The 22,760-nt window shown below is 38.9% G+C and overlaps 1 protein-coding gene across 3 annotated transcripts in view; it reads left to right on the forward strand.

Annotated features, from left to right (window-relative positions):
• The window catches only part of unc13c (unc-13 homolog C (C. elegans)), a 132,149-nt gene that overhangs the window by 12,554 nt on the left and 96,835 nt on the right, over positions 1–22,760 (forward strand). For 2 of the 3 annotated variants that reach the window (XM_088079896.1, XM_088079909.1), the window contains exons 3-6: positions 9,826–9,848; positions 11,086–11,132; positions 12,931–13,009; positions 18,457–18,528. In XM_088079896.1, coding sequence (XP_087936022.1) covers positions 9,826–9,848; positions 11,086–11,132; positions 12,931–13,009; positions 18,457–18,528 — 221 coding nt within the window. The remainder of the gene's footprint in view (positions 1–9,825; positions 9,849–11,085; positions 11,133–12,930; positions 13,010–18,456; positions 18,529–22,760) is intronic. The other variant, XM_088079905.1, reaches the window with a different exon arrangement.

A 22,760-nucleotide genomic window follows, 5' to 3' on the forward strand; every position in this document is an offset into this window, starting at 1 on the left:
TTCTTTTCATTGAATTCATACCACACAGGAATGAATACTACCCAAAGACTGCCTATGAAAAGTAAAATTAAATACATGAAGTTAGACTATGATTATGGAAGACTGTGGGAAGAAAAGTATACATTATTTGTAGTTAATGAGTTAAAACAGACAAAAACATTGGTGTACTAGGTTACCCTTAGCATTTAATGGGTCCTTTGTGTTGTTAGTTGAAGTCTGAATGATAGTGAATAACTTTAATTTATGTAGTTGCAACAGGCCCAGGACTTGAAACTTGTTGGTTTTATATTGTTGCATTTGTTGGAATCTTAGGCTTTGATCAATGATGTCTCCTTGAATTATTTGTTTTGAGTGGAAAAACTGAAGAGGAGAATCCCTCTGAAGGTTGATGGAAGTGCTACTGGTGGCATTGACTTTGTATTTGTATTCTCATGGCACAGTACAAGATTTTTCTGCAGCGGACGGCAGCTCAAGGAATGAGTCTGTCAAACATGCGTTCAGGTTTATCATTTATCATCAAAATTTTATAGACCTTAAAAGCTATACCAGGGCTGGCCTCCAAAACTTCCATCAGTTCTTAACTTTGAATAAAAACATGACTAAAGTCTGTTAATGGGTGTCATAGCATTAGCAGCAAGTGTGAAGCAAGCAAGCAGCAAGGCTTTTGACTTACCACTGAGAATGTTCAGTATGTCACTGATGTCTGCACTGATGTTTGCACTGTGGTGTTTTACATAAGAGGTATTATGTTTTTTATATGCTGCATAATTTTATGCCAATGCTCCTATTTGTCTTTTTGTCTCATACTCTTGCCTCGGCACGGTAGTAACCTTGGATCAAGATGCTGAATAGCTGATGGGTCAAGAAATACGTAAAAAAGATGTGATTTAAAGTAAATTTTTGTATGTAAATGGTTAAGACTGTTTCATTGAAGGAATAGTAGTCTTTAAACTGGATTGAAAAAAGAGACCAGGGAATTTCCACTCTTACTTAAAATGAAAAAGCTCTTGACCTACATATGTAGTTGCAACTGTGGTACTCATGGTGAGCTAGCTACTGTAGTTCAGGGAATACAGGCTACACCTGAAGGCTGTGTGACAGATGTGTGCACAAACCTTTTCAGTGGCGACACTCACCAAACATCCTGCAGAAAATGTTATTCAGTGAAACTATTAAACTAGGAGAGCTTCCTTCTTTGTCTTATGGTTATGACCACCCAAGACCAGTAAATTGCCACTTCTGAGGTATTAGGATGGAATATAGAAAAGAGAATACTCTCAATGTGAACACAGAGAAAATATAGAAGGGACTGGTGGCATCACTGGTGCCATGTTGTGCCATGACATGGATTTAGCAATGCCATCATTACTGTGATATACAAATATTTTGGTTTTAAAACAACACAAGGGAGATTTACTTCCCATAACACCTGATAAAATGTGGCACATGTGTGCGCTGTGTTACTCTCAAGGTGTCCGTCTTCAAAGGTGAAGGTCAAGGTGTGCAGGTCAAGGTGTGCATACAAATGTAGAAATGCATTGTCTCAATGGCTGCTGCTGTAGGTCGCCATTATGTTTTTGCACATTGATTATTTTGGAGCGATCCAAATACAATGTGTATTGAGAGCTGTGGATTTTCCTGTACAAAAGTAACTGCAGCTCACTTAATTTTGGAGCAATTTAATGAAGCTTGGGTTTAATTGTAAACATAAGAAATTGAACATAAAACTGGTTACTTACTGGAATTAAATTCAGTAACTGTGGGCAGATTTGATCAACTTTATGCTGATACATTCACCTCCTGAGTAGCCACAACTTCCTCTGGGACATAGGCAACATCTAGTGTTAATTATTGAGAATTTCTGCTTTTCTTAGATTCTCCAAAAATGTAAGCAGCATCAACAATACAGTTCACTCACAACTCAAAAAAACAGCAGATGTAACTACTAACTCTTTGAATTAATTACATTACATTTACTAATAAACCTACATTATGGGACAGCCAACTCCTCACAAAACACATGTGGGCCTGTATCCTACTTTTATTCCTATTTGGAGCCAATATATCTTTTTTTCTTCTTAATTAATATTATATTCCCCTTGATTGCTAATAGAGTGAAAAGGAGTCATGTATGAGTGGAGTATCCTTTTTTTTATTTTCAAAGTACCATGATATAACCACAAAAAAGAAAATAAAAAAAAATCATTGCCTACTCCTAGAATATAGGCAGAAGGGATGCAACAATCATTTTTGTTGAAATAAAGAATGAAGCACTAAGTTTTAGGCTAATACCAAGATTGGTATTTAAGAGTTTAAAAGGTGTGGTGCAACACGTTAAACATCATCATCATAACATGTCCAAGCATGGTTATTAAAGATCTGTGAGATATGCATACTCAGCAGAAGATTCTATACAGTTGAAAAACAAACATATTAGAGCTTTCTGGTGGATAATTTATGTAATGGTGACATGAATCTGAATAACCTCTAGCTTCTCTTTAGCATGTGTACTGCAGTGTCTATTTATTGACTGTGATCCTTTGTTTTTATTCTTATTCACTGCTTTTGCTAGACCACCAGACGAGAAGAGTTAAGAGTCAATCTGACTGTCTGACTCATTAGCTGATTGACTCACTTCTCATTGTTGACTTGTGCATGTGCGAGATGAGGCATGTAGTGGGCTCCGGGCATATGACTCCAAAACAAAATGTGTGACTGTGTGGCTTTTTTCTTCATCTCTCTATAAGTTTAGTGGCCTTGTCTACAGCATTCTATATGATCGATATTGTTCTGTAGTATTACCTGGTTCTATGAACAGTGATGTTTAAGTCGAGATGCTGTAGCCATATTTAGTTTTACCCAACAGTGTGAAAACATTTTGAGACAGATTCAGAGATGAGGTAAAGAGATGTCGGGCAGGTGTGACTAAGAACTTATTACTTATCTGTTTTGATTCATTTTCCAAGTTTGTACTTATGTTTGCCATTGCAAATATTGTTAGCCATTGATGGGCATTTTACCTTTGTGTATGTAATAGCAAAACTTAAAATTCTATAAATAAAACACAATATTCCTAAAGGCCCTGACAAACCAAGCCGACAGTCGGACATCGGTCAATGTTGGGCTTTTCTCATCATTAGCCCTCGTTGGCCCTCATTGGGTTCTTTTCTGCCGATTCAGCTTGTTGATGGCCGAGCCTGTCAGTGAATGAAATCACTTTGATTGGCAGTTCAGCTCAGAGCATGAGAGGATGAACTGAGGTGAGGAAAATAACATCAAGCTAAAGTCTGGAGGGAATGAGATAAAAAAAAAAACTTCTCATATGAAGTAAGTTTGCTTTTCGTAAACCATTAAGCTCATTAGCAGAAACAGCGTAGTGATTTGTGTTTTTGTTCATTGGTGTGTGGTAAATATGCTTTGATCTTTCAACATTGGATTGTGTTGTTAATTTGAAAACTGGCTAACTCGCATCAAGACTGTCCTCCCCCTTCCCTTTTTAATGAGGATTACAGACTACCACCATCTGCTGGCATGGAGGGGTATTTCCTTTCACACAGGCGCAGAACGTACGTTCTGGTTGGCTGTTGGTTGTTGACTTCGTGGTGTGTTTATGAGCAACTTTTTTGGCCAAAAAATAGGTGACGTGAGGAAACACAGGAGACTTTTGTCACCAGTAGTTCTTGATGTTGGTTTGGTGTGTTTGTACCTTTAAAAAGTATAGCACTTCTTCGTGCTGCTTTATATTTTGTCAATAAGTGCTTTATGCTATAATATTATAACAAATTTGTTAAAATAGCAAAAGCACCACCAAAAAGTACAGTTTTGATTTATATTCCACATCCAAAATGTAGCCAATGCTACCTGACATTAAAGAACTCTGTCCTGTTTTAAACAATCCTTGAATGTTGCATTCCACCAACTACCTTACATTTTACACATGCAGTATGCCTGTATGTGAAAAATGTTTATAACTCATTATACTGCCAGTGGAGAAATAGCCACAGCACAGGCATGCGTACTCTAAACTCACCCCTCATTAGCGTAATGCCTTCATGTCGTGTAGCCGATGCATGCTCATCATGCTCGTGCTCTGAAGCATGCTGGCTGGTCTGTGTGGGAGCTGTGAAGGGAGTCTCAGCAGTACTGCCACGCCTGCCAGGCCTGTCTTCAACCGGCTACAGCAGTGTCTGTATTCAGATGCTAATTCATACTCCCAAGGGCATTCTGTAACCAGGTCAGCCTTGCTTGGAATATTTATAGAGGTCTGCTGCTAGTGAAGTTTGCTGCTTGCTCCTGGGGGAGCAAAGGAGGTAGACCCTCTTTATGCTTAGTGCACCATTTCTCGAGAAAGTGTGGATATGAAAAATGCAGATACAGGGAATGAAGAGTCTCTGTTGTTGTTTTTAGGTGATACCATCTAATTCAAAGCAGTGACTGATTCAGTATTGCTGTTTTTATTTGACTTTTGTAAACAGGGAAAATCTCTGCTACACAGTTAACTCTTACAGTTTGGAGGAGCTATGGTTCTAGTTTGCAATACATTGCCTCTGGCTTTGAGATTAGACACGTACAATACTGTACTGTATCACCATGTGTCTACTTTAACCCCTAAACTTGCTCTTGAATTGTTTAATAACTTGGATTAAAACAATAGATTTGCTTTTGTGAGAACAATTTAAATCTCAGTTTGAAAAACAAAAGTGTATCCCTGATTAGATAAGGGCTGATAACCTGTTTTATCCCAGTGCTCTATTCCTGACTCATGCCCACAGGGGTTCTATTTTTGCACTGAAAATGAACTAAATAAACCCTCTGACATTAGGCCACCACAGCCTCAAAAGTCATAGTTGAAAATATAGGAGATGAAGGGAACAGTGAGTACACATATACTGTAGTTGATTTATTTTCTTCTATAGACGGACATGGTCTGGTCATGTGGTATTGTTTGAGTCATCAGATGTACAAGCAGTGAACACATGGGCAGCACAGGCACCCCGGATGTGCCGATCTCACTCTGAGGCACTGCATGTCAGGAAGATCATTTTCACTATCATCTATCACTTGCAGTTATCAAGCTATACAAATGTTCAAATATCTTCACAACCCCAACCCATACCCTGAAAAGAGGTGCCCGCAATAAAGGCGTACCACTGTATAATTAAAGACGATAAATAAATGTATTTGATGAATGATATAAAAATACAGCTTTACATAATAAATAAATAAGTAAAATTAATAAAAATACATAGGTATTCCAGTAGCTCAGGGGACTGAACAAATAGCATGTCACAATAATTGATATTTAAGTGAACGGAAATACTTAGAAAAAATATTTATCAGAAAAAAAAAGAAAAAAAGAAAATTACAAATATAAAAGGCAGAGCTTTTGATAATGTTGCCTTTAGTATGATTACAAGTTCATTCCATTCTGCAATGTTTAAAGTGTCTGTGTTGTTTCCTATGGTTGTGTCTTGCTTGAGCCACGTTCCATTGCCCTTGTGATTTTTCAGTGGTTTCAAAGGAGTTACATACAAATATATTCTTTTCAGTTAAAAGCTTACATGTAGGATTTAATTCATTCTATTGCTTTGCATCTTTTTACTTTACAGGAATGCCTTCTTTTGGAATAGTAATTTCAAGACATTTTTCAGCTATATTGACCAGTTTAAAACATTTGTTAGAAAAGTTATCAAAAATGAATTAACCATTATAATTATTACATTACTTTGATGAAGTAATTAAAATAGTTATATTACTCACGTTATTAGGACGATTCAAAAGTAACCTTCCCAACACTGGTAATGAAGTAATTTAACATGAGTAATGCTGAGCACTAGACATTTCACGTTTGAACGTAAGCTATCTGGAAAAGAAAAGAAATACAATGGTGTAACTCATCAGATGAACATTTTAAGTGGATTTCAGACATGAAAAACTGTATTAATTACACCTGTGCTCTTTCTGTTCTGAAATTTCACAAACCCAAACCACATTTTTCAATGAATCAGTACAGAGTAATTTATCACTTAATCAAGTCTTTTAATACATTTTAAAGAAACCTAAATCTGACCAGCGGTGGGATTAGGATACACCAGCCCAAAGGTGTCAAGTTTAAGTGACTAAAATTGGTTAAGGTCAGGGACAAGAAACCACTGTTGACTGAAACCCTGGTCTGTTGGTAGAAGTGGAAGTGTTAAATGCCACTGTCGCAGCAGTATGAAGGTCACACTTATTCCTGTCTTGGCACTCAAAGGAAATATGGGCCATTCCAAGTTGTTTGTTCACACCCAAATTAACCCAGCCAGCATTGTAGTTTGTCCATTCTTGGCTACTGTGGCGACAACATGACAGAGTAGTGGAGATGGACCTGCTAGATATTGTAGATATAAACAGCTCATAAAGAAACAAAATCACATTCTTAGACGTTAGTTTCAGGTGATTATTCAACAATTTAAAGCTATTTATACCATAGTGTACTTCTGCAAATATACCCCCTCAATCCTACACACTGACCCTTTTTAAAGTTTAACCTGTCAGTGTTGAATTGTGTTGTTTGTCATTAAAAGTTTACTTTTGATTTAAAGTTTTTAATGTAAGTTTATACTAAGCTAGCTACCATTAACTAACATTATTGCTTGTGTGAGTGAAATATGTATCACGTCTTTATGAAGATTGGCATACTATGTCTAACCTCAGATATTAGGGTCCTGCACTTGATTTTCTTCAGTGAGACTTGAAGCTTGGTGTAAGAGTTGACACCAGCAGGCTTTTCTGCTCTGGTGACTTGTTTTGTTTTGTTTTCTTTATCAGGATGTGTTCACTGTATGGTCTGCAGCCTATGCTTCTTTGCTGGGACTTTACTGGCACTGTGATCCAGACCATAAAACTGTTGGTCATGTCAACCTCAACATTCCTGCTGCAATAGTCAGTGACTCCACATCTACACAATCCCTGTCCTCTTTGTTGGTCTACACCTCAGTACTCAAAATTAAAAATGGCAACCTTAACATGTTATCTCAATTTAAACTACCACAAAACTGTTGGAAGATTTTGGGCTGTAGCTTTTGGCAGCACCGTGAACAACCACCTTAGCGAGTAATTCATGCCCACACATTTCTACAGTCTCTCTAGCATTCATTACTTGAGCCTTGAACTTCAGTGTAAGGCTAGAGGTTTTGAGTTGCTGTCACACGTCCTGCTCCTCTTTATTATCTTGATTTCCTTTGTTTCTGATGAGCTCCTTGGAAATATACTCACGCACTCAGTGTGGGACTGTGATCGTGAGAAAAATTGTTGTGCTGAATGCTGAGGCAAGTCTGTAAAAACTTATTGTGAAATCAGTCATCACTGACCGGGGTTGTATTGATGTAATAATGAATTTTCTTACTGGCATAGAGGACTTTCTCCCACTGTGTTACCTTGACACAAACCTGTATGTGTACGTTAGTGTGACTCTGTGTAAATGTGTACGTGGATCTCATGAACACATGTTCCTTTGTGTGCGTTGATGTGTGGGGGGGGGGTCATTCGTGGTTATGCTATCAGCCATGTGCAGGCTTTTCTGCTCTGCTGAGCTGAGATCTATGTACGGAGTGACCATGTGTGTCGGTGCTGTAATGCAGGATTTACTGCTCCTGTTGATACCTTCACACGTTGCCCTCAGCACGCGCGTGCAAAGGTTTTCCTACCACTCAATTACATTTTTGTTCCACAGATTTAAGGCACCTGTGAAATGAGGTTTATATCAGCAGCATAGAGCCTATCTTTGTGGTCTGGCTTTATCTAGAGCAGCTGCAGACTTGCTGGTAGAGGAGATGGCTCTATCTTGTATAGCCGTGCTGAAAGTAGCTTAGGTGTCTATGGCACTCGCTTGCAGCTTAGCTCCTCTTTGAGTGCTGTGTCTCTGCGTATCTGTGCAACTTTTGATGTCACGTCACTCTGTAACAGTATAGTGTCACAGCTCTACCAAAACTGTAGTCTTTGTACAAATATCAACCTTTTCAAGAGAATATATGCAACCTAATTGCTTTCATGTTGACTCGAATGCATTTCATGTTTTTAAATCATTATTGCCTCCATCATCGTTATGAATAGATGTACACTTGTGGTAAATACTAATGGGCCAGTAAAGCACTCTTGGTAATAACAACCACCCAATGTAATGCACTGTGATCTCAATTAGTGCACAGGTTCAGAGTTATTGCTATTTTAATGGTCATCAGTAAATATTTTCCATGTGAGAGTCTTTTTTTTTGACAGGTGTTAACTTTCAACTAAGCAATGAATAGGCAACCTGTGGCTCTAAAGCCCCTCTCCAGTGACTCCCTGTGACTTTGACACAAAAATCATATGGAAATTGATAATAGATACTTTTTAACATTTTTATTTATCAGTGTTATAAAGAAATTCTGTCCTCTCCAATGAAAAAAAAATGTGCACACCAAATTGAAAAATTATTTAACATTTCATCAGCTAGAATGTTACATCATAATGTCTGAAGCCTTTGGCCATCTCCGTCTGGAGTTTCCCTAGCTTGGCTAGCTACGGATTCCAAACGGGTGAATGTCTCAGAGGAAAATAGAGCATTTAAAAGTTCATGGACAGATTTGTTTTCTTTCACTGCCAACTCTGCAAAGTTAAAGTATCAAATAATCATAAAATGCCCACTGCAGAATAACCCTACTTGTGGAAACAGATCGATGAATGCTCATTTACACCTGTTGGTAATGTTGATAGCATAGACCGAATATGAAGATGGCCGACATGTCTCCACTTCCTCTCACTATGCAAAAATAATTCCAAAATAGCCCAGATACAGCTACTGCGATGTTGCACTAGTGACATAATTTGTAGCCAGAGTCTGCTCAGTAGCAATCTGTACTGCAGCCAGCCACCAGGGAGCTAATCAAGATGTTTTAGCTTCACTTTTGCGGAGCTGTTATGTTGTCAATCTTCATATACAGTCTGTGGTCAATAGGCTAATTTAGACTATATAGGTTGTGTCATGTACGTTACGAGGCTAAAATAAGTTATGCAGCTCCAAGTAGCTTTTTTTTTACCTTGTGGTCAAACATTTCTCTTCTGATGATAACGGTTGCAGACCCCTGAACAGAAATCAAATACAAAATCAAACAGATACTAGCAAAATTAGAGAAAGAAGCTAATTTGCATTGCCTTATGTTGCATTAGTGATGCAGTAAGTGCACATTAACAGCAAATAGTGTATCATGTCTTTTTAATCGCAGCAACAGTTTGATCTTTGTCTTGTGAACAGCTGTTTTCTGTTTGTAGCACATTAGATCATGATTATGCTGCCATTTATCACCCATGGATCAATAGCACAGTAATTACACCTCTGCAGTCTTGCTTATGTAAAAGTGCTTGCCCTCTCGCAGTTCGTTTCTAAAATGGCAATATGATACCAACCGCTTATGCTTACCTAATGTCCCATGTCTCCATAGCTGTGATTCTTAAGTCAGGTGATGTTATTGATCTGACACGTTTTTTTTTTTTTTTTTTTAATTTGTTCTGTATTGATTTAAGATATTTTACATGCAATGAATGATCTTCACATTTCAATCTTAAACTGAGAGCCTTCTGCCGAGCTTATTCTAACACTTCTACTTTATACGGTATTCCTCTCTTCATAGCCATTCTCCCTGAGGCGCATGTTGACTCTGTCTCCATTTCTGCATAAATTGTTTGGCAAAACAGAATTGTGTCATCAGGCGGTAATAGTAGATTAGTGTCCTAACTAAGTGTGTGTATTTTCCAGTGAGCTGCCTGTTCCTAATTCTCTGCCCTCCTGTCATTTTCTCCCTCCAGACAGCAGTGCTTTGGACACACAGGTTTTAAGTCATTGTTTATCATCAACCCTGTAGACACTTATGATTTCCCAGCATGTGCATGTGTTTGTGTATATGTTTAAATGTGTATAAATTTTGTGTTTGCAGTGGATTTAGAATAATACATCTACACTGTAAAATCTGACAAGTTGATTCTACTTTTATAAAATATATATATATAGGAAAAACTGATTGCCTTAAAAAATTAAACATGTAAAGTAAATATAACTATTTGTCTAAATGTGTGTTTACTTTCTATCTAATTGTTAAGTTTACTTAAAATTAAGTTATATGTACTTAATTTTTTGGAAGTTTTTGCAACTTAAAAATGACAATTTTGATTAAATCAGTCTCTTCAAGTTTTAGCAACTTCAGTAAACCAAGTTTACTGTGCTATACAACTGTATTCTGCTGACTGCAAACCAGTCAGTCATAGTTGTATTTTCTTAAACATGCAAACAAAACAGAACGTGCAGATCGTCTAACTTTGTCATTGGCAAAATCCTCTCTGTGATGATCAAGTTAAGTCACACTAACTTGGTTTACTGCAGTTGTTAACACTAAGAAAGAGCAATTTCATATTTTAAGTTGCAACCATTTCACACAATTGAGTAAATACAGCTAAATATTAAGTTAATTTAACAATATCATATAAAGTTAACAGAAATTAAGATTTGTAGTTATGTTTACTTATTTTTTTCAAGGCAATCGGTTTATAAGATCATTTTAAGTAAGATACCTATCTGGTGGAGTGTGTTTTTATTTTTCTGTGGTTAAATTGCAGTGATATGTGTAGTTATGAAAGAGAATGCAGCATGTGCCTTCGAGCCATCTTGTTGTCACTTTGTGCTGGTTATCCTTTTATTCCTTCTCAGAAAATGATTTGTGTTCCAAACTGGACGTTTTGGTCAGTGAGGATGGAGCGTTACACAATAGGCAAAACTGGCCTGAAGCACCAAGAGCGGCAAAACTCTCAGTCTTGAGCCCACAAATTACATTGATGTGGAATAATTTGGTCTTTTGCCTGTGGTGCTTCCCTCCTTTCACCCTGTGCTGTACTCCTCCTCTCATATCATTTATCTTATCCTCAATTGACCTCCAAATGCACTGCATTCTCCCCAAGTACATTTTGCTACACAGTATATTTCTTTTGTTTTTTTGCTGCTGTTTGCTTTGTGTCTAGTTGTGCGCGCTTACCTTGTATTTCTTGTTTTACATTGTGTGTTTCTTCTCTCTGCAGCCTCGCAGTCTTTTGGACCCCAAAGTGCTCGGCTTGCAGTCTGGAGGGTGAGTGGTGGCTCACTTCCTGATCTGATCGGTTCACAATAACACAAATCTTAGCTGCTGTGCTGTTTTGTACCCCCATGCTGAGCCACATGTAGCAGACATGCTGATTCTCTGGCGTGCAGCCCCAGTTTAGGTATCACGCTCTCTGTTTTGTGACAGACAGACGATGAATGACGCCTTTACAACATCTATAAAGGAACATATCCTCTTGGCTTCACATGCCTCAGTGATGTCAGATTCAGAAATGTGTGTGAACAAGTAATTCAGAAAATATATGCAAAAGATAGATGAAGCCATCTGTTGTCATAAGGGAAAAATAGCTAATAATCATATTTAACCTCCATTACCCCAGCTCATGCCATGGCAGCCATCTGCAGCATGCATCGTGCATACAGTAAAGCAGCAGCAAGAGCCAGGGGCCCTAGGGTGAGGCAAGGGCCGGCGCAGCTCGTCACGTTGTGTATCTTTAGGGTCACACCACTGATGTCGCTGAGAGGGCTGACAGAAAGGCTTGAGGAGCTTTATCTTTGTGGAAGCATTGAGGCCTTGATGTCATGTTGAGGTCATTAGAGAGGCTTTGACTGACAGTTGAGGTGATGCCACTGAGAGCCTTACGGGAAAGGAGCGAGACTGGTGGGAAAGCAGTGAGGGAGCAGTGAAGTGTGCACAAGCGAGTTGAAGAGAGCATGGAGGGAGCAAGAGAACTAGAGCTGAAGTATTGAAGAGAAAAACTCATCTTTAAGTTAGCATTTTTGAGGTGTGGAGACAGTTCAAATAATCTCATCTTCAGTAATTGGAGATTCCAGATTCCAAAACATTTGGGACACTGTGTAAAATGTACATAAAAACAGTATGCAATTACATGCAAATTCTTTTAAATGTACATTGGGAGAAATAAGTATTTGAGTATCCTCTTTTTTCACTTAGCATATTTTCAATGCACACTGTAAAATCTGACACTGTTTATTTTACTTTAAAAAATCTAGGAAACAAATATACCTTGAAAAATGCAATTACCAATAACTACTCTTAATTGATGTTTGCAAGATGCTGCGTGAGTGAGTGTTCACATGGGACTTTGGCCCATTTTTCCACAAGGAAAGTCTTTAAATCTTGAAGATTTTGGAGGGTCTGCTTGTGAATCTTAAAAGAGTGTTATACTTTCAAAACATCCACAATTAGTGGCCTCAGTTCCCAAACACTTACTGAGTGTTTTATAAAAGGAAAGGTGATGCAATACAGTAGTTAACATGCCCCTTTCCCAACCTTTTTTGGAACATGTTGTCGGCATCAAATTAAGAATGAGTGTATATTTACAAAATGTAATCAAGTTTATCAGTTTGAACATTTAGTATCTTGTATTTGTACTGTATTTAATTGAATATAGGTTGGAAAAAGTGCAAAACATTGCATTCTGTTTTTATTTAGAATTTACAGTGTCCCAACTTTTTTTTAAATTGATATGGTATAAAAACTAATATAAGTCCAGTAATACATGTGTGTATGAATATCAGGCATTACTGTCCTAGCAGCAATACCCCATAAATGTTAAGATAACATGGAAGAGAGGGCATCTAAGGTAACAGCAGAGGGTGCGAGGTATTACATAGAGCTCCAGTGTCGGTGGTCGACACCATGCGAAGTGCAGAGCAAGGGGTGAGACAGGTGAGGTAGGAGGCGTGAGCCATGGTGTTTGCCGGCTGTGTAAATCAAGACCCCCTCTTTCACTGTGGTAATGTCTCCCCCAGCATGGCATTATTATGATATTAATACACTTTAAATCTGTCTGCTTCTCCAGGGCTGGCAGTATTCTTTATGGTATTGACAGCATGCCAGATTTACGCCGCAAGAGGACAGTGCCTCTTGTCCGAGACCTGGTGAGTCATCTGCCTCAACAAGGTTATGTGTGATTTATGTCAAATCTATCTGAGTGACCCCACATTATACCACACTGGTGGAATCCTGCTCTGTGTGAGTATGGAGTCCTGCTGTAGACAATAATATCTTTACTGGGAGCCTGATAAAATGTTATAGTGTTTTAGAGTGACATTGCTTGTTTCTTATCACTATGTAATATATCCCAGGACTAATATTAGCCTGGCTATTCCTTTAGCTGATGTCTCTACAACCATAATGGTTATTAAAATGTAACTTAATCTGGATTTGTTAATTTAATCACGAATTGTCACACATGTGCGCACACACACATGCACACACACACATATGATTGGGATGATTGGAAATCAACCTAATTGCAAGAATAGATGTTGGCATTGTACATTTTTGCAAACCGCAGATTTGTAACATTTGTGAATTATAATGGAGCCTGTATGTCAGTCTTTATATTTGTTTATTTTTCAACAATGCTGTGGCAACACATTCCAAAAAACCTCTCAAATAGCACCACTTGTTCAATGGACTTTTGAATCTACATATGACACACTAGGTATCCTTCTGCGTCAGTATTTGACATTCTAGGACAATGTGTCAATTTATACATACATGGTGTCTTTTAAAATACATTTCTGTTTTCACAGGAAATGTACAGTTTCTCCTCATTCGACAGCTTTTTTTTTCTCAAAATAAACTTACAACATCAGTAAAACACATCGTACATCTGTTTATTTCCTTGTGCAACAAAAGCATGTAGCTAGGTACAGGTAAAAACAGAAAAAAAACCCATCATTATATGGCTCTACATTCATACAGGAAGCAAATGCGGGTTCCTGGGTGAAAGTCTGGGGTTTGTTGGACACATCAACCTCTCCTACAATGTAACTGGCGATGTTGTAAACATTCATAATAAAATGATGCTGCCAGACGGTTTATCATGCTGCCGCAAAAGATGCCTTTCTGCGTTGGTGTCTAACTCTGAAAAGGCTGACTAAGCAGCACTATTTGATAAGTTGAGAATGAGAACGGGATGGTTGTGGTTAACGTGATAATGCTTAGGCACAAAATCCTTGGAGAAGATCCTGTTTTGGCCTCAAACAATTGCTTTTGGTGGCACAATGAAGGCTGAATATGCTGCGAATGGTAAACAAATGGTTTTGTGTTTGTTGGTCTTGGTGGCACAGTGTCACTTCATCCACCACACCCTACACCCTAAGATGAAAAGGTCATATCAAATACATGTCATCAGAACGATTTTACTTTAGAAACGCTGATTTGATTGGTTTAAAACGTACCAATCGAATGTATCCTTGGTTTGCAGAAATGTACAATGCCGACATTATATTCTGGCAAATGGTCTGTAAAAATACTTTCCTCACATATATACCTGCTATGTACTTTCAAAATTTAAGTAGCTTAAAAAACGTAAAAACATGCCAGTAAGGAGTTGATTGGTCATAAAAAACAACTACTTTGGCTATTTGGAGTAGAGCACTGCGTTGTGGGAATGTTAATGTAACCTTAGCCATAACTCTGTGGCTTGATTAATTAGCCTGGAGAGGGTGTTTAAGACATTGCATCACAGTGATGCTCCACCATTTATTTTTATTGCAACATAATGTGTCATAACATATCCCACAGAGAGGCTTGTTGCAGTGCAGCCCACTTTAGCACTGTACCACATGGTTAGTCTTTCTAAGAGGCAACATGCTGTCGTGACGCCAGTAGTGTTCATGTCTGTTTATAACTGTTTGTCCATTATGTGCTGCACAGTGTGCGTCTTTTTGTGTATGTCTCCCATCTTCATGTATTTTCGTAAAAAGGATAGAAAACTGATCAGAACTCTTATGATTAAAAAACAACCTGTATAGTGCTTAAACATACTACTCTTTAAAGATTTAGAGTTTCTTGTGAAATAATATGATTATGCAGCTTGATGTCATACACTTAGATGCTGATGAATGTTTATGTCACAGTGAACAACATGAGTTGATGCTGTATTTGTCCATATCTCTCATGAAATTAATAACCAACAATGTCTTGGTAAGTATGGGTTGTCGTTTTTTAATTTTTTAATTTTTTTGGATTTTGCGTGTATATATTTGCCATTCCTACATAGACCCATAACAGCTATGGGTGATATTTTTCAGTGAGTTGTCAGATTTCAGCCTCGCCGATGCTTGGCTATTTTTCTTTTTTTTGTCGCTCGGCAGGTGTCGAAAAAAACTTGCATTTACACCTTGAAATGATGACAACTCAACCCAAAAATATATCCGAGAGACTTCATTGACTTCTGATTTAACTGTGTGAGGCTTTTAAATCATGTAAAAGTGACACTGAGCAAGCCTTTTACACATGAGATGAAGTCAGTAGTCAGCAAACTAATTGGTCCCCTCTCATGCCTCTCCTTTGTCAATGTCCCCCATTTGCTGTGTGATTGCTTCCGGGCAGCAGCAGCGTTTGATTGGAATGGACAGCAGGGGTCCTCCCATATCATGGTGGGATGCAAAAATGTAAACAAACAAACAAAAAAAAAAGCGTTTGAAATCGATTCTTAAAGCATTCAACGCTATATTGTAGCTGAAGAGATTACATCTGGACACAGGGTCATATTGTATTGCCCGTAGCAACCTCAGCAGTTCTGGTGCATGTTGATAAACTTACATCAACACTCACAGTTCATGTAGAGGTCACGTTCCCTCCTACATTCTCCATGGCTTCCATGGATCTTTACCATAGCTGGGCTGTACAGACGAGAGGGTCGTGGTAAAGACTGATCCAATATTGTCAGCTGTCCATGTCTGCATTCCTCTGTTATGTAACTTCCTCCAGTATGGGATAAATGTTCTATTAATCTCTGGTCACTCAAACTCAGTGGATATTTAATATAACAGCTAATTTACATATGTGTATCCGTGTATGTCTGTGTGTGTGTGTCACTGGTTTGTGTTTGTGGGGGTGTTTAATGTTTGGGTAAGTTTGTGAATGTCTGAGCAGATGGGTGTGTTTTTTAGGCGTGTGTATGTGTGTGTGTGAGAGTCCGTGTTGTGCAGTGCAGCTGGCTTCACCCATACGTGAGTGTGTGTGTGTGTCTTGTGTTTCTCTGTTTGTGTCAAACTAATGTGCAGAGCAGACAGCAGAAAATATGATCAAAGCTTCATCCAACAGAGAAGTGAATATAAATGCCAAGCATGACTGCAGTTTAGTAACTTCTAATGCATGGGTGGATAAAGAATCATGCAACGGCTGTATAATCTCTCTTGATGAATAGTTGAATCTTTCTAGAGCTCTGTGCCGTAACCAGCAGTCCTGCATGGCAGTTGAGACACCTATACGCTCAGTATGGATAATAAATGCAATTCTTCTGCTGTTTGTGCTTAAAGCAGTCATCCTCATACTTCTTGTCTAATTCAATTTCTTTATTTCTTTCATTCTCTGTTCATGGCCCCCTGGAAATCATAGGCTTTGGTAAGTTTACTTACTTGTGTGCAAGCTAAGGGCAGGTGATGAATGCTTCATCAGTAGCAATGACTGTATATAAAAATGGACGTCGCGTCTCCACTTCTTCCAACTATGCAAAAATAAAGCCAAAATGTATCAGATATGGACGCTGCCACCTTGCACTAGTGACATCATTTGGAGCCAGATTGGAGCCACGGTATCGAGTTCCTGCTCACACACCCTTTTTGACCTGACTGAGCGAAGGGCATTGATCACAATCACACAGACTGATACACACATGTAGCTTTTAAAATTACATGCACCAAAATTTTACTTCACCATTTGGTGTTAGGACATTTGTGTGTCACAATATCATTTGATCTTACTTAAGTAGTTTTCCCTGTACAGAACACACAGGGAAAACTACTTCAGAATTTCTGGTCATAGGAACATTTGCAGTAGCTTCACTGCATTGCGTCCGCTGCAGCCTCTACCAAAGAGTAGCGTGAAATACAAGAGCACTCGCTGTGCAGCAAAGTCTGGGGACCAAATCGACTTCAGAGTCACACTACACAGCACATTGACTAGAAAACAAACAACCACACTGCTTGACTTGAAGCTCTGACTGATGATTCGAATTTCCGACTTTCATGGGGCAACCTTGAAATTATTGCTGTAATGCAAATCTTTTCTTTTTGGCTACTTTAAGTCCCTGCACCATAATAACACATACGGTATCAAAAGCCAAACGGATAATAAACAAGGCTTCAGTGTCCTCTTTTCACACCGTAATATTATCAGTTATAAACTTGTTTTTCATTGTGTGAGAATATGGAGGTGGGGCGTGACAGCATGTAAAAAGTGTTAAATGTGTTAGTTTTACAGTCAATGCGTGAGATTTGGCAGCCCTGCACTACATATGTTCTGTAAGTTACATGTACTGATGTGTGTAGAGCTGGGAATTACTTGGACAGCCATGCATACCAGGGTTCATACAAGGTACCTGAAGTACTTGAAGTACTTTAATTCAACACTCAGGAATTTAAGTCCTTGAATACCATGAAAATGAAATGAAAATTAGACATTTTTAACTTCGTCCTTCAAAAAGTACTTAAATATAATTGAGAGGACAACAGAATGATCAATTATTTTATTAAACGCGTTCGATAATTGTTTGAAATAGGAAGCAAAGAACGGCTGTGGTTGCAGTTATTTGCTAATGCCTTATTTGCAAAAAATCAACGGTAAGCACCAGTAAATAGTCAGCACCAGGATGTTTCACTAGCCTGCGAAACACACACCAGAGCATCATCAGCCATTACTGCAAGTTTTGAGCTGTAATTAATTAATAATGCATTGTTTTTAGGCCTTGGTAGCATGTTTGCTCCATTTACGAATTTGCACAAATGTCTTTGTTTTATCACATTAAATACCTAATCAAAGCCAAACTTATCAGAAAATAAAAACTTCTTAAAAAGTTATCAGAATTACCTAAAATGACAGAAACCACCTTCGCGACAAATTTATTTTATTTTATTTATTTAAATGTGTTATGTCCCATCCGCTCACATCAAGATGGGATGTGGGGGGGCGGGGGTTGTGATATATACAGCAGCCAGACACAAAAGGGGATTTTGGAGATCATTTTGGCTTCAGTTTTGTGGAGCTGTCATGTTGTCCGTATCTATATGCAGTCCGTTGATAAATAATTTATATAAACTATAAAATCTTGTTTTTGTTTTGAACTAATGATTTACTTTTATTCAGCCAATTTCTCTATCAAAATCACATTACATATAAGTTCTATTCAAGGCCTTTCTTCCTTACACAAATTATTCTCACAGATTGACAAGCTTTGTAACTCTATACAGATGTGTGTTCTATATCCTGACAGTGTGTAAATCCATTAAGATGCTGCATGAAACTGCAGATAGGTAAAATGGATCGGTGGATTTATCCCTTCATTTCTCGTCTCCTCCTCTTCTCTCAGACCCTCACTGCTCGAAAGGCAGGCATCTCGTTCGCTCTGGTGAACCGGTCCACCCTGAATAATGAGGACCTGGTGAGTACAAACATGCCTGCAATGCCTGCATGGGAAGTCATTGTGTGTTTATTGTGGAGTCTTAGTGGGTAATGAGGGGTTCTGCAAGGCCACGGGATACTGGACCCATGTTCTCATTATTTTTTAAGAGGGGGTGGTGTGAGAGCAGGGTGCTGGAGCTCTGACAAACTTTTATAGCTGTGCTGTTTGCTGCAGCCGTTGTACTTCAGGGCCCAGGATAACATTACCAGGAACATGGGGATCCAAAATGGAAATTAGATGGATTGCATTAGCTACTGCCTTTTTTTTTCTCTGTAGATGTACAGCATGCCATCATCTGTCTGTCCCTCTGTCTATAATACATAGTGCAGTTTACCAAAATTGTCTCTGTGGAATGCTTGTCACTCTGTCTGCTGTGCTCCCTCTGTCAAATTATTTTGCTGAGTTTAGAAATTAAGAAACGGTCACATCATTTAGACAGTGCCCTACTACGATTGATGATAAGCTATGCATCGAGGAAGACCGCTATGGAGAAAAGGCAGAGTGTCTCCGTTGATGGTGTGAGACACTTTTGTGTTGACCTCCAAAGCTCTCTGCATTAATTGATTGGAATTCTTCCCTCCCAGAGGGAAGACGGCATTATAGGATGCAGCAGGAGGAAGCAGTTTCTCAGCAAGACAAACATGCAGGCAATTTCATATCCACTGATGTGCAACAAGGGGCTGCCTAAGCCTACAAGATCACTGGATTCAAATGTGCTCTGTCTGTCATCACGCTCAAATATTTCATCCTTTAAACATGAGACCTCAATTTGTGCACACTGATGTGTGTACATGTTTGTATCACTTGTCCATTTTGTGCACTTGACTTGGTCCTCATGGTCCACATGCCCAGTTGCCCTCCAGTGACAGGGTCTTGATTGCTTACTAATAGCTATGGGTTTTATGAAAAGGGGCTTTAGGGATGAACAACTTGTGTCCCAGATGAGGGAGAGATGACGTAGATAGATGCACTGTGCTAATTGGTGCAGGAATGGGAGCTGATTCTTGGGCAAATTTGGAGATTGCACCACAGTGGTAAGTAAGGACTTGAACTTCAGGGATAGATGTTCAATGTTCTGATTCGGCGTAAACGAGGGAGAGTTACGAGCAAAGCCGCAGATTGTGCAGTCTTGGTAAGTAGGACAAGCAGATGTCAGAGTTTTATCTGCTGCATTAAGTCCAGGAGAATGCTTTCCTGTGAGGACTGTGAGAGCGCTCAGTAAACGACCATATGCTGTTGGAGAGGAGTTAAGGGAAGAGAGGAAAAAAGGAAGGGTGAGAAAAAGAGGGAAATTAAGAGAGAAGATCAGAGCTAAGAGTGACTTGCCTTCGTGAACCTCTGACCCTGATGTCACTAATCAGGCAGCCATGTTGAACATACTCCCAGGATAGATGTTTGAACCTATTTAGGGTACTTTCATCTTTTTGGCTCATCCCTGCCCTAAATCCATATTCCACATATTCCAATTTCATATTTTTTCTCTGAATTCTAATTTGATTAAAATATCGTACTCTGTCATTGCTGACGTACGGAAGTCTCTTTCTCTTCCTGCGTCATGATTCCCAAGCATCTGCTTTTTAGAGCAGAAAGGAACATTATGTGTGGGCCGGCAAACGGCCTGTGTGTCCGCTCAATGTTCTGAGCTGCATGTGATCCAAGAACCAGAGCCTTTTAACAGAGACTGTCAACATGAACTGGAGCTGTGTTTACCTGCTGAGACAAAGGAAGGGAGCCACGATCTGACATGGGTCAAGGACTATCTGGAAATAAGATGTGATGCGTTGCTTTAAGTCAGGTCAGATATCATCACGCAGGTCATTAGCAACAAAATATACTACATTAATTTTAAAAGACTTGCCTCCGCTTTCTGCCCACGTTATAGCTGAATCTTAAATGCATATTAGATAAGTTTAAAATGCGTACAAACGTCTAAATTTTAAGTTTATATGATTTCCAAAAACCACATGGATTCCTTGTTAGGACTGAGATAGCATGGTAGTTAAAGCAGAAGATCGGAGGTGTGGAAGGCAGTAATGGCCGTATCAACGAGGTGGTTGACAAGGACAATAGGTGGTGAAATTGGAAAGGAGGGGTGAAAGAAGGAGGCGAGATTAGATTTTTCTCAGGCAGAGGTTGCAGCTGTCAGTCAATTCTAGCAGTGTCTTGCACAAAATCACCAGGGTTACCTCACAGTGTAACACATGAGACTCACACAAGCAGCACTCTGCCCACATCTGCTGCACAGTGTGACATGCAGTGTCAGGACTGAGAGTGAGGAAGGGGAGGGAGGGGGGAGGGAAATTTAAAGAGACAGAAACAGATTTTGTTAAAGAAGTATTTAACTGCTAAAAAGATTGTCTTTTCATAAAGTTAGGGTGTCTGTGCAGTAGAAAGATGCAATTACGTTTGAGATTGGTGCTGTATAAACAGAGAAAACACAGGAAAAGGACTGTCTCATTTACTTTTTTGGTAAACCTACTACCAGAATGCACGTTGCTGTAACGGACCAACAAACACTCCCACTGATTCGTGATGTGAACTCCTCCGTTTGACACAATAACGTTTGGCTGGTAACAAACAATCTCATATTACAGTTGAACAGTGAGCAAAAACATGATTCTGAAAATTTTTGAGGTGTGAAATATGAAACAAAGTAACAGAATATTGGTTTATATCTGATCAGCACTGTCTAGTTTTAAAGTTTGAGTTTGGTCTGAGTTCGAGTGAGAGAAAGAAATGTTATAAACGGCATTCACACCTGGGTGAAACTGACTCTGCAGTAGTTGCGGGTATTTGACCGCTTTGGCTCTGATTGGCATTGATGGAAACACAACACCCAATGCGCTTATTTAAAATTAGTCTGCACAAAGCTCGAAAGAGAGACTGAATAAGTAAGAAAAATATAAAAAGAAGTAACCTGCTTAAAGTTTTCACAAAACTCCATCCATACTGCTCTCTACAGTTAACCTTTTTTCAGGTCTGTCTGTGATGTCGAATGTGACAAACCAAGAAAAAACAGAACAAAAGAACAAAAAAACAAACAAACAAACAAGCAAAAAAAAAACAAAAAAAACCCCAGAAAACATACATGCTTACTGCAGAGCCTTGTACACAGCTCTGGTCTACTGGCATTGGGAAAGAGTCTATAACCTGTCTTAATAAGGGGTTTTACCCATGTTTAAAAAACCTACATACATGCACTAATTTTATTAGAAAAGGGGTTTTTGTTACTTTAGTGGTGGCAAGAGTGAGTCTATACTTAATGTGGCAAGAGTAAGTCTATACTTAATGCACAAGTACAGCCTGTAGTTAAAGCAACAGCCGAAGAGCCAGGAAAACTTTGCCAAATTATACATTTTGCAGCATCTGGTGGAGTTCCGCTGGGGGGAAACAGGGGGTACAAGTTAAATGGAGTACTTTTACACATATTACCCACATTGTTACGAAAAAAAAAACTGGATGAAAATCAGGGAAATATGCCTTTAATTGAATATATTCTACTCAGGCAATGGTTAAGAAAATGCTAAGGCAGAAAATTAGTTATAGACTTAACATGCTCAATAGTATTCAAAACATTTTGTTGGCTTATACAATAGAAATTAAAAAGATAAATATTTACCAGTCAAGTCAGTAAGAAAAACAGAGATGGAGATATCTCTGAGATTTCCCATGCTCATATAAATTTTGGCTCACTCAGGTCCTGCAGACTAGGTCAGTATTTAATGGTTCAGTATTGGATTTGGTTGGGCTTCCGGGTGTGGCCTGGATATAGCTTGTGTGCAAGTCGTGGATAAATCTCAGACATCTGCTTCATCTCATCATTCTCAGATTAGAGGGGAAATCTCTGTGTCTCCTTCTGTGTTTCATTAAAGGTCCTCCAGGGCTCTGCAGCCTCTCCACTGCACCAACAAAGTTTCACAATGTTAGATGGCCTTGCTGTCCTGTCATCTGGTGTCATTTAATCATCCGTGCAAGTGTTTGTGTGTGTGTGTGTGTGTGTGTGTGTGTGTGTGTGTGTGTGTGTGTGTGTGCGAGCGAGCAGTGCGGTAGTCCTCTTGGTAAAGTGCAGAGCTACTGTTCAGGTGCTAAAGCACATTGTCAACGCACAAGGGGGCTGACAGCAGAGGGAGGGGTGGAGGAGACGGGGTGAGGAGCGGAGCACAGTAGAAGTGGCACGCAAGTACCTCTTGAAGATTTATTTAACCGCCATA

This window comes from Plectropomus leopardus, chromosome 1 (genome assembly GCF_026936395.1).
Source record: "Plectropomus leopardus strain MGB_pleo_1.0 chromosome 1, ASM2693639v1, whole genome shotgun sequence".
Classification (NCBI taxonomy): Eukaryota; Metazoa; Chordata; class Actinopteri; order Perciformes; family Serranidae; genus Plectropomus; species Plectropomus leopardus.